We start from the raw sequence: 13,352 nt of genomic DNA, 5'->3' as shown, positions 1-13,352 counted from the left end.
TCCCTACTTCTTGTTCTGTAGTTATGTGTCTCCTCTCAGGTGGTCTCTAACTCTCCTTAATACTCAAAAAAACACATCAGCCCCAAAACGTCAGCTGCTTCTTTTGGATACTCCAGGAACAGCTGAATTCTGTCACAGCATGCGCTCGTTTGCCCTCTTTCTGATCCCAACGATTATTTAATTTTAAAATCAAATGCATTGCTCAGCAGGTGCTATATGATCAGACACTCTGCAGCATCCTTATGGCACATGCCATAGAGAAGGAACTTCTTTTAGTATACAGTACTTGCCATTTCAAACTGTGGGATGGTCTTTCCCCAGAACCTTCTCTTTCTTGCTCCTGACAAGGCTCTCAAACCCTCATGCACAGTGGAGGCACAATAACAAACATGTATTAGCTGCCTGCTTTCTTTATGGTTTTACCTCTAGATGTGAGTGGGATCAGGGGCTGGGAATCCATTTTCCCAGTATTTAAAAACAACAGGACGCATTCTCATTCAAGCCCAATGTCAACCAAATTCACAGCTCTCTTATTTTCATTTACACGTGTGGCTTCTCAGCTCATACAATCAGACGAACGAAATGCTGAACACAAAAGATGATTTTTTTTTTCAGCATGTAAAAATGAGCAACTGAGCCAGCGTATTCAGTCACCTGGGCTTCCTGTACTAGCTTCTGCCTTACAACAGCAGCAGCAGGGCTCAGACACAGGGAGGCTGTAGCACACACAAGCCGCACAATGGGGGAGAAGCATGCAACTCTTGAGGGGTCACCTCTAGCCCTCTGTCCCCAAGGAACCCCATGTGCTGAATCATTCTTCCTTCCAACACGGAAGGAAATCTATGAATAAACTGGTAGTTCCCCTCCTTACAAACCTTGCCATCGATTTAACATTCAACCTCCTGTCTGCCACATTCTTTCTTGCTTTCCTTTTCTGCCCACCTAGCAAATTAAAGCAGCAAGGACTTCTCTGACCTTACCTGCAGCATTGTGCCTCCAAAGCTATTAATAGCTCCCTAAATGTCTATGTGCTGCAATAAGCATGCTCATTCATTAACGAGCAAGTCAAGTTTCGAGTGTGAGGAGACATCATCAGCAAGTATAAAACTCCCTGAGAATCCCGCCAGAGATACTGTTACTTCCCTCAAGACATTAGAAATGTATTCCTTGGAGATTGAAAGTGATATTCAGCTGGTCTATTTATAGCATAGGACGTGCTGACATCCCACCAAACTGGCTCCCTTCAAAACATGTAGTCTTAACAGGAAATATCACTTTCAGCAGCGAGAGGCATTATATGTTTTGCAGCTGTGGAGTTAAGTTTGCTGACATCTCTGGCTGTCCATTGGTAAACTCCATTTAATTCAGAAAAAGTAATCTGATAAATAAATGAACAATCAGATTTTTTTTCACACAGTCTCTTCTATAAATAGATCAAGGCAAGTTCTTTTAGAAGGCAAAAGATGAATAACTTTGCATGCTAAGTGCAAGATGCAGCGGAGGCAGGTCTGTGGGTGAGTCTGTGAGCCGTTTGCTCGAGAGCAGCCAGCGACAGAGCTGTGAACAGAACCCATGTGCTCCAGCTGCTCATCCCCATTTAACTGCATGAGCCTGTACTTGTTAAACATTTCTCTGCAGACCACCGCTTCCCAGCCCCAGCATTGACTCCAGAGTCGCATTAACTGCAGTTTGGCTGAATCCTTAACATCCTGTTTCCAGAGAAAAGTAGTACAGCTCAGTAAAGCAGAACATCTGGTCTTAGCTTATGGCCAAACTTGCCCTATGGTCTGCCTCCAGATACAAGTTAAATATACTTGGGCTCAGCCAGCATACTGAGCAGGACTGATTTTGGGTTTTGATGATGGTGGGGGGCAGCCTGGATGAGTTTTGGAGAATATCCGAATATTGGGAAGGATAGCAGTCGAAAGAATTGACATGTGACACTGTCCCCCAAGAGCACAGACATAGGATGTCAGCAGAGCACCCATGGTACGAACACAGTCCATAAAAGTGATCAACAGGGGTTACAAAAGGAAATAACCTTGAGATCCCGTAGAACCGATTTTAGTGCAGAGTGGGGAAAAAAAAGAATATATATCCAACACATCTCATAGATGATGAAGACACAGAGGAGATAAAAGGACAGTATTAAAAGACAATCATAGCCCCTAGAAGAATGGGAACAACAGAAAGAGACCAATTGCTTCAGTGTTGTCTCCTGTGGTTAAGGATGCCCTATGCCTGGATCAATACTGCTACTTAAAACCCCAGCAGGTCCCCACAGCCCTACTGCAGACACATTCTGCTTTTCCATTTGTCATCCATCACGTTCTGCTACTGCAGGCAGGCAAAAACTGTAGAGAAGCATGTGTCTGCATGTGTATGTGCCTTCTGAACCAATCTTCCTGCATAAACTGGTAGACTCTGCAGAAATGAGTCAGAATAAATGTAGATGAAACACAGAAAGCTTCTCAAAAATCCAGATAAAAATTGGAAAAAAGCAAAGCAAGAAACCTATCATTTTTACCAGGCCACTGTGAAAGGGATGGTATGGCTAGGTGAATTGTGCTCACTCTACAACCTTCCAACCCCACTCTACCTTCCAAAAAAAAAAAAAAACCCCAAACGAAAACGCAACAAAAAACCCCAAGGTATGTGTTATTTTCAGACAGAACGAGAAACTGCAAAGAAACCTACAAGCCACAAATGAAGGGGGAAAAAAAAAAAAATGCCTTCCCATCCAACAAGCTCTTATACTTTAAATGTTCCAGTCTGAAGTACTCCAGGATCTTCCTCAGTCCAACTCACCTGCAAATCACCATCTTTTAAGGTAGCAACATCTCATTACTCACACCAAGCTTCAGACATGCACGCCCTGTCTCTCAGCATGGAATCCGCTAGTCTCGCAACTCTCACAGATTTCTGAGAAATAAGGAGAGGCACATGCAGTTCTTTGTTCTGAAAAACTTCTCCATCTCATCTTCACACTTTCACCTCTAGCCAAACTGTATTCTTTTACATTCCAAAAGAACATTCCTCCCCTTCTGCAAAATTATGTACTGCAAAAGCTAGAAGTGGAAGAGAAAGAGCAGACTACAGAAATTATTTCTTTCTACTTGGAAGTGGTGTGATGCTACAGAGTTTGTCCATTTAGTACAACATTTGGAGAATAAGTGGAAGAGCAAGAAAATTTGACTTTAACAACTCACTGATGAAATTGGCCTAACCCTTGCCATGAATTTGTAAGAAAATAGTCTAGTCCCTAACAGAAAGCAGGTTAGGAAATGTTATCTGCTCTTCAGCGGCTACTTGCTGAAAGGGGCAAATGGTACATTTGGGGAAAGTCTTAAACCTGAGGTCTACCAACTCTTCCAGCACTCTTGCAAATTGAAAGCATTTCCAATGCTGTGGCTGATACAAATCAGGCTACATACAACTCTGATTAAAAAAAAATAATGTTAAATGAAACAGATCCTCCTGTGTACAAACTGTACAGGCTCCTTTTCCATATTTTTCAGACCGCTCTTTCCTGCATTCCTTGATCTCTTTCAGGACAGAAGCATAAAACTTACTACAGTTTAGTTGTTTGTCAGTAAATCCCTGTGGGTTTCATGAAAGAAGCATATGAAAAGGAGCATAATATGATAGAAGAAGGTATCTCACAATAGTTCTTTTTACTGTATGAGTTGTAACTAATTTATTATATAATAACAGACTGTATACAGTGATGGTGCCTGTATGAGAGATCTCAATGGATTTGTTTCACAATGATATATAAAGCTAATGCTAAAAAGCATTTTAAATCAGAGTAAGCCATCCCTCTGTTGTAAGTAAAAAAAAAAAAAAAAAAATCACAATAGTTGCACACGTTAACTTCCTCCTAAGACAACTCAATTTTGGGGGGATTTCTAAGCTCATTCTCCAACCATTGCAATGTGTTGTCCTAGCGAACAGTTGGGGAGGCAAAAGAAAACCCTCATTCTACAGGAGTTCTTTCATCAATGTGGAAGAGGAAGAAGCAATCATCCAAACCAGAAGAAAAAAAATTTCAATTGAGAAAATTAAAATTCTTTATAGTCTTCAACATCTAGATGACAATAAGAAGATTTCCTTCCCTTAGTGGTACAACCCATTCTGTTATTTCCCTCATGACTGTTTTAAAAGAAATCTTGTGGATTCAGACATTTCTCTCTGAGTCTTCATAATCATCTTTTTCCTCATTAATGTTCTCTCTACAGGATATCCTTATGCGGATATATCCAGTGGATGCAAGTATTCCTCAAAATCTTGTGTATCATGTCTTAAGGACGTTAATAATATTACAGACACAACAACTCATCATTTAAAACACTTGCTTACCTCTTGCTCAACTGGAATCTGACCAGGACAGATTTAAAAGGCTATGATATGAGGCATAAATTTTTCAGATTCATCAGGATAAAAAACAACAGCAGTAGTTTTGAATCTAGGAGAGAAAGGACCGAGGAGAGACCACCAGTATATTTAACTTTGATTGCTGGTGGCTCATCAGACAGCTGCTCTTTCCTTGACTCAATTCTTGCAAGTCTTTGCAGTACTAATTCAGCAAAGAGGCCGAGCTTCAAACGTTTTGGCATGTCTTGGATATTCTGTTAATGACTGAAAAATATTTCCACAAAAGCATGAGGACAAAATTAAATGGATTCCAAAAAAAGATGAGTTATCTGCTGCCAGCTGGTCCTGATTTCTGCTCTTGAAGAGGGACAGGAAGCCCAGGTTGATAAAAGAGTCCCAGAGTACGTATTTCCACCATGACATAAGCCAAAGGTCTTCCAGAAGAAAAGGAATAACCTTCCTCTCTTAAAACACATTCTAAACTTTTGCATAAATAATTGTTTTGAAACTCTCTGCCAAAACTCCCATTTAGCTACAACTACCTCCCACAGCACTTCTGCTGAATTCATTACTCATTTTCAGTTATTCCTGTTTATTCATGCTCGCTGATCTGTTCGTTCTTTCCCTGGCTATGTTGTTACTTTCAACCTCATGCTTTAACTTGGAGACATCAGGCATGGCAAATCATTAAGCATCCTTCTCCACATATGCTGGACTACCTCTTTTAAAACGACACAGAGTAAGGAAGCACTGTACGAAAAGAAAAGTCATTTGCAAATCTGGATAACATCCAATCCGGCAAATACAATTTTCTCCAGCTTCCTTATAGACAAACGTCAATCCTGAACTTAAGTCTTGTGAGCGAAGGGTCATCGGGAGGAAGTCGTAATTGCAAATAGCAGCGTGGACCTGAGGTGTTATTCCACTTCAAACAATGGCATCATTATTGTACATCTACACTACAGTAACATGAACGACTGCCATGGAAATTACAGAGAGCTGGGCCCGGATGGCAGGGAAAAGGGAGAGTGGCTCACTCGCCTGCTTGTTTCTGGGTACCGCCCAGCTCAGCATTCTCCAGAACAGTCTGTGCTCACAGTAATTTTGTCCGTATCTGTAGGAAAGCTCTTTCCTGGAGAGCTTCAAGCTGTACTTGTCAAATTGTGTTACTAGTGACTTATCAGGGCTGTCTCTGCATAACTGGAAGTTGCAATTAATAGCTTAAATGCTGCTATTCAAATAGGCAGTTGGTCATCTTTTTCTGTGGATAAAACCAAATACGTAGCACATGGTAGTTACAGAAAAAAAAAAAAAGAAAGAGACGATTGTAAGCTGTGCTGAAAAAGCATGGCCATGGAGGCAAAGCCAGACCTTCCTCCATACACCAGCATGACTTCCAGCACAGCTGGAAACACAGGCCATGTCAAACAGCTCTGGAAGTGGCTACCCCAGCCAGGACAACCGAGTCCTGACAGCACTTGTACCTGGCAGAGATGCACCACAGCCAGAACTACTCCTACAACGATGCTGAAAGGCTCTGTCATCTTCTTTTCAAAACTGCTCATAGCTCTTATTTCCAAAACCTAAGTAAATCAACACTAATTGCTTCATTTGTTAGGATGTATGTGCCAGCATGCTCACAAAAACAACGGAAACGCTTTCAACTCACCACAGGGCATGCGCGCTACATTATCTTCCCCACTGATTCATTTGTTCTTCCTCGCTATTAGTCCTGCCTCATGTTCAGGTAGGGCTGAGCACAGGAATCAAGCACGATCAGGACGCAGCGTACCATAGAAGTTACAAACCCGCCTGCAAAATCTGCTCCTGATTTACAAGCAAGGTGCTGGGACACAAAGACATTGTACCACAGCAAAGAGCACACTGGCACAGCCCGAAAGCTGAACTCACAACTCTTTTGCCTTCAAGTGTGTTTTCCAGTTGATTCTCTTGCCTCGCAAAGGCTTGAAACTGTGGCTTTAAAATGGCGCAAAAGTTGGCAAAAACTTTGTGTCTTTGTCTAAATGAATTGGGCACAGGGCATTAAGAAAAAAAAAAAATATCAAAGAAGTCAGTAGAAAGTAGTACAAAAGCTGCCACTACAGTCTATTTCAAGTACATAACATGGCCCAATAATTAGGTTGTAGTTTATGATCTCTCTTTTTAAGAATTTCACAAGTTTTTCAAACAGGTGCATGGGTAAGGCTGAAACACAACCAGGCAGGGGTTTCCTGTCAAACAGGTGCCGAGATCAGTGGCAAATTCCAGGAGATAAGTCGCTCCAGAGACAAGTGCCATCATGTACGGCACTAACACCCCACCGTCGTTTCGTCAGCAGTATTAACTCTCCCTCTCAAGACGACACCATGAGGTGTATTCAGATATCACTCCCTGACCCTGACAGAAATGTAAGCAATGTCCAAGCGATGCGACCTGACAGCTTCTGGCCAGGAAGCCCAGCAAAATTAAGGTCACTGGTATTATTAGGGGTGAAATATTCAGGCAATCAGAAGAAACTGGGACCACTGTGTGGACACTGGGACAGTTGTTCTTGCAAGAAACACAAGAAGTACCATCAGCAGGGTGGCAACTACTGGCCAAAATCTGAGCCTTAATTCTGTTCAAGAGGTCATAAGCTTCAAATTATTTCAGCAAAAAAGGACCACCTACCACCTCCACCTGAGCACCCCTTTTCGGGGGGGGTCAATCCTGTACTACTACAGAGCCAAGATGTTGCCTATCTTGCATCAGATCTGCAGAGCTCCAACCTTAAATGTACAAACACACAAATCAAGCTTTAAAAAATGTTGTTGTTTCAAGTCAGCCAGAGCTTTTATTTGTTGACATGATCAGTGCCATCTGTTGTTCTGGAGAACACAGTGTCAGCCAGCAAACTTCAGCTGTCACTTTATATTTTGCCCATTCACAGAAGCTTGTCTCCCATTTGTTTTTTAAACTTTCACTTCTATGCAAGGCTTTCAGACATCTTCCAGAACAAAACCTGCATGCTCTCTTATGAGTTTATTTCTATAAAGATAATGTCAGTATTAACTGAGCCATGGTTTTAAGTCTAGAGCAGGCAGTCACAGCTGGGGTTTTTGTTTGTTTGTTTAGAAAAAAAAAAAGTAACACAAAAGACAACTAAAATATTGTAACTGATCTGACTAGTGGCTGCTTCATACTGAAAAAAATATTTTGAGCTAATTTGCCTTTTAAATAACAAAAGTGCTTTTTCTGGGCTGCTTTCCATGTTTCAGTTCAACTGAAAATTTAAACTAGACCTGGCATTTTAATTTTCCGACTGCTACACATTAATGTTCCATCATATGATTGCAAGGAAATTTAAACAACCTACAGGTTTTAGAATAACTTCCATTAGTTTCATTGAACTTTGAGGCTAGTAGAGAACAAATATAAAACGCAAAAGATCTCTTGATTTTCTGGATATGTTAGCTGTTATCACCTACCGACCAAAACTTCTAGCAGCACCCTTTTGGGGGTATCTGCTTGCACCACCCTATCTGCTGTACCAACTTTAAACTCATCTTTATACTAAAAAGCAAGTATAAAACACATTCCATGGACAACTTAAAACGTGACCAGAGGCAACACTGAAAGCTGAAGGATCACTGAGGGGTACATGCAAGAACAAGGAAAAGTGCAGGTAGGAAAGTCCCTGAAAGTTTGAGCTTAAACTGGATGTGTGCTCTCACTGCGCAGAGCAGAAAGGTGGGAGCAGCATCCTCCTTCTCAGACACAGGCTTGATGAGTACAGCTGCAAAACAGCATCCAGGCTCATGACAGACTAGGCAGAAACTGAAGACAAAAAGCTCAGCATAAAACAATGCAAGCTGTAAGGCGTGAATTAAATCGGAACTGTGAAAGAGCTAAAAATGTGCAGCTTGTCTAAGCAAAAGCAAATAATCCAGAAAACTTCCAAATATTTCTGGAAAGCTTAAAAAAAAGAGAGGGAGAGACTAGCTAGAGTATTTCCACAAGTGACAGCTTTAAATTATGAGGTAGAGGATGAAATTTAAAAAGTAAACTTTACTGGCTAAAAGCCCTGGAAAAACTTCCTGACCTTGAGATGTTATTGGCCGTGGCACATCCCTGCTGGAGAAGGGAACTGCCCGTCTGGAGAGGCCAGTGCTCCCCAGTTTGAGGGGCACAGCTTTATCTTGCAGGCCCTTCCCATTTCTGTACTTAAAATCTTTTTATAGTGCTATCCTATTTTGCAAATATATTATTTGCTGCATATTTGACAGCAATTAAATCTCTGACTGTATAGGAGAACTAATTAATTCCTGGGACTTAATCACAGAGAGAATGTTCTACAGTACTAAAATTGTCAGTCAGCAAACAAAATAAAGCAACATAATTGCTTTAAAATTACGTACTTGATAGATGTCTTATATATCATTCTACATAATAATAGATAAAGCCATCTTCTGAAACTGCAGCCTTCTTTCATTCTGTTCCTTTGCTGAGAAAGGATTTATTATTATTTTTTTTAATTCAAAATACATAACCTACAATGGAAGGCAGCGGAACAGTTCAATTAATGCTGTTCTTTTAAACAACAGATGACCCAAGTCCAAGCCCTATATGATTTTTTTTATTAATCAAAAATATCTTCACAGTAGGTCAGATCTTTTTACTTAAGTGTACTATATTTTGCTTGTCAAGCATACCTTGGGAAACAAGATTGCTACAGGGACATGATGGTGAGACAACTATTTTTTTCTTCCATACTTATCAAGTAAATTTACTTATAGACAGTACTGCGTAAAATAACCTCCATCAATACGTTAATCATATAAATATATTTGGAAGATCAAGGGGAACAGAGCACACAGCTAAGATAACTCAATTACCTTTGTCTTTTCACCAATAACATTTCTCTCCAGCTCAGCTATTTTTCTGTTTAGATGATCCAATATTTCCTTCTCTTTCAGGAGCTCTGTTGTTTCAGATTTCTGTTCCCCATCCAAAAGGGCACATTCCATATCCAACTAGGAACACAAAACATTTTTCAGAAGCAGTCCAGATTAAGAAGAAATCTCGATACACATTATTTTCTGGGGGAAGGGGAGTGAGTTCTTGATCATTCACAAGAGAGAAACATTGTAAAAAGAAGCAGAGGAAATAAGTTTTACTGCCACAAAAGTAAGTTAAAAAGAGATCACAAATCTGAGAAGTAAAACTGCAACATAAAATACTGCAAAATAAAGTCCAAACCAACTTTAGTTTGAAGATTCTTTTTTCCAAAACTTTTTCTTTTCTCTCTCTTCTCTGTGCTTCCTCCTGCTATGACACTGTACCAACTCTCTGTGCTCAGGGTCCATAGGAAACCCTCTGGAACAGCTGTTTCTTTCCTGTTGCTGATAATTGGAGCAAGCACAACCCAAATGCCTGGCCAGCTGAGTCTGCAACTGCGAGATTCCAGAAGTCAAGAGGGTGCCAACATACCATTGCCACCGTAAAGCCAAGGAGGTTGGAAAGGAAGCTGTCTCACTTCCTTTCTCTTTACATGGTCACAGGAGATACCACCATAAAACTCCCAAGTGACACAAGGTATTTAGATCAATTGAGTGACCATTAAAAAGCAAGATTGTTCTGATTCCACTTAGGAGTATAATGGTTACAGCTGGGAAAGGCTAATCCGAGCATCAAATCCATCTCCCAGCTGGGGAAAAATAACCTTCAAGGTCAGGGACCGCCAGGTTCATGATTCTGTGCCTAATCCTGGTGAAAAAGCACAAAATATGAAGGCTACATACATCCATGAGTTTCCTGTTTCATATGTACTTGCTGAACCCATCAGACTTATGCTATGTAGACATACCTAACAGACAAGACATTTAAAACCAAAACATATTTCATACCTCTCTTGAAGATTCATCCATCTGGTCATTTAAATCTTTGATCTTCTGCTCAAGTTCTTCCAAGTTATTCAGTATTACTATGCGCTCCTCCTCCAGTCGACCAAGCTCCTGCCCTCTTTGCTCGTCGCTTGTGCATTCTGGTACCTGCAGTTGCACGTTACAAGAGGTTCATTAGAAAAGAGTTAAACACTGTCTTTCATTCCCCTTTTCATATTGTGTTCATTTTAGACAAGTATGGTACTGCTGGTTTTGAACCCGATACATATTTCATATCTACTATATTGCTATTTCTATATTTAGAAGGTATACAAGGGAAACAAACATGATACTTTACTTCCAGGCATTGGAAGTAAATACTATACTTAACAGTAAATACTGTTCATTCTACAGGAATTATGAAAACCTAACTTTTAAGAATACATAATGTGTTGTGCTATTTACATTGTAAAAATCCAATTTTTCCCTTACAAAAATAACAAAGATAGATGAAGATGTTTTTTATATAAATTTCAGCTGTTCATCTAATAACAGCCAGAAGGTAAGATAGGGCATTTTTGTAACCAGCCATTAAGATGGGCAGCTTCTGTAAAATAAGGACGAAAGTTGGTTCTGTCTTTCCAGTTAGCACTGAGGCAGTAGTACCCTTAACATCGCCCTTTTCATTGCCATTTACTTACCGGATAACCTTGCCAAGAATTAAACAACATTATTAAGAAAATACCTGCAATCTTATACCAGCCGAGGTTAGATCAAAGCATATTAAGTTTCAGATGTATTCTTCATGTTCATCTGACCGCAGGGGCCTGCGATCCAATTACTCTGGTAAGGCTGCTCGCTCATTGTCCCCAGTCAGAATTAGAAGCGGGCTGCGTGCAGGGCTTCGCGTTAACCACTGGACCACACAGCCTTGCTTGAAAGAGGCTCGGCTCGGCTACTGAACGGCTATTCTAAGAGCAGGCATTTTATCCTGAACAAATCTGCTCTCAATATTTTAAAACTATGAGCTGTGTTTCATTAACACAGTTGCTTGTTATTGCTTTTCTCAGGGCTTAGCAGAACACCCTTCACAATGAATGAATGAATGGTATTCCTTGATTAGTATTAGTAATCCTAGCAGGAAAGCCTCTTTTTGTCCGGTATCCTGTTCGGATAATGCTGACATAACATCTTCGATTTCAACTTCCTAATAAGGATTTAAAAGAGGATCTCTGACTTGCACGAAGAAAGCAACAAATGGGAAAGAAATGCAAGACTGCAGCAACTTGTAAGTGGAATGCCTTACTACCTTTCCAACATTGAAAGACCAGGTAAAGCCATAATAGCACGTTTCTGTTCAACATAATTTCACACAGAAAGACTTGGCACAAAGACTTCCAGAGAGATATCCCTTTATAAGATAATATGTTTTTCTAGCACACCTCTCTCTTCTACATGTACACACTTCTATTGACTGTAAAGATGTGATGAAGTTAAGCAGAGGTTAAATACAATTCATGTTCGGCACATAACCATGCTGAAGCTCATACAGTATGTAAGTACAGTAAAAAGGAGAGACACAAAGTATTTTAAAGGTGTGAATTTGTTAAACAGAAACCTGCTTTGATGGCTTTGCTTGGTCTTATGATGCTCCCGATTTTAACTCTTGAATATAGTTACTTAAGACACTGCCTGTCACCAGGACTTGCTGCACTGCGGGTCTGGCATGCCAGAGCCTAAGGCACTGACCCAAGGCCACGAAAGGTCCCTGTCCCAGCCTGGAGGAGGCTGCTGCTGCCCTAGCTGAAGGAAATCATTAGGAATGCTGTTAGCTTGGTTTTTAAAGGACAATTTCCTTTCAGTAATGAAACAGCAGTGTGAAGTACACAGGAAAGGAGCCGCAGCTTATTCAATGCAGGACCTGGGTTAGAGAGGCAGGATGCTGGCTGCTGCCCTGCACCCCATGAGAGGCAACAGCTGATTTGAGAAGTGGCTCAGGTCCAACCCCGGGAAAGGAGACAGGACAGTAAATTCAGCTCTGGCAACTCCTCTTCACCTCCCATGCTACTGTTCTGGTTTGCCCACAAGGAAACATCCTCTTAGAGAAGACAGGAGCCTCAGGCTGGGAGAAGACAGAAGAGCTTCCCTTCCCTCCTACATCCCAGCATGGTGCAGGGTAAAACCTTCCTTATTTAAGTAGCTATAATTGTTCAAGCAAATCCTTCTCCCTCAGAAAATCTTAAAACTTTTCCTGAACTGTACATCCCTCTGAAAAAAAAACCCAAAACTTTCAGTACCGATAGCTTCTACAGAAAATGAAATAATAATTTGCTGGCTGCTAAGCTGTATGAGCTCTGAGATGAATTCTCACACCTAAGCCATCCTAACCATGGCCCCTGCCAGGACAGCCAACTCCTAGAGAAGGATTTCAAGCGGTCGAACTTGGATTGTACTCTTTCCTCATACAGAGCGTTACCTTTGGTGTGATGCTTAGGTAGGAGGATTCGGTGGCATCCTTTAGGAAGCCGGGAGCAGCAAAAGGTGGAGGCTTGGTGCTTTCGTTGAAGTGCTCATCAGCTCTCAACCCTCGAGAGGAGAGAAAACCAGCAGTGCCGTGACTGTGGTTGCTCAGCTCCGAGAAATCCGAATCGCTTGCAGATGATTTCAAGTGGCTTCTGAACCTCGTTTCCAGACTCATCTGGGAGTCTTCAAACACAGAGTCCTCATCGGAGAGCTGAAGTTTTTCGAGTTCTTTGTTAATTTTTTGAACATCAGCAACTGTTGTAGCTGCAGCGGGGTCGCTGTCAGGTTTGGAGTATTCTGCACACAAGTTGAGGATTGTCTCCAGCCGCTGTCGTTCCTAGTTTAAAAAAAAGATAATAGCACTAAGCATCACATGTGAGCTAAAGTAAAGATGAAGTTAAAAAATTTTTGCTTTTTTTTTTTCCTAGAATGAAGGATTAAAGTTCTCCAGTTCCATGTATGTCTCTAGCACTTAGAGATAATAAACAGATATACATAAATAAATTACAGTGCAAAATGAAGAATCAAAGTTAACATGGAAGAAGAACTTAAAAAAATAAAAGTACATTTCATAGAAATTAATAGCTACTTAAA

The 13,352-nt window shown here is 40.8% G+C and overlaps 1 protein-coding gene across 1 annotated transcript in view; it reads right to left on the bottom strand.

Annotated features, from left to right (window-relative positions):
* PHLDB2 (pleckstrin homology-like domain, family B, member 2) overlaps window positions 1–13,352 on the bottom strand; it is a 48,373-nt gene that overhangs the window by 20,771 nt on the left and 14,250 nt on the right. Inside the window, exons 3-5 of the mRNA XM_009705939.1 lie at window positions 12,712–13,095; window positions 10,260–10,403; window positions 9,249–9,386 (exon numbers count right to left, since the gene is read on the bottom strand). Coding sequence (XP_009704241.1) covers window positions 9,249–9,386; window positions 10,260–10,403; window positions 12,712–13,095 — 666 coding nt within the window. The remainder of the gene's footprint in view (window positions 1–9,248; window positions 9,387–10,259; window positions 10,404–12,711; window positions 13,096–13,352) is intronic.

This window comes from Cariama cristata, unplaced genomic scaffold, assembly GCF_000690535.1.
Source record: "Cariama cristata isolate BGI_N322 unplaced genomic scaffold, ASM69053v1 scaffold1218, whole genome shotgun sequence".
Lineage (NCBI taxonomy): Eukaryota > Metazoa > Chordata > Aves > Cariamiformes > Cariamidae > Cariama > Cariama cristata.
This window is presented reverse-complemented; position numbering and strand designations above follow the sequence as displayed.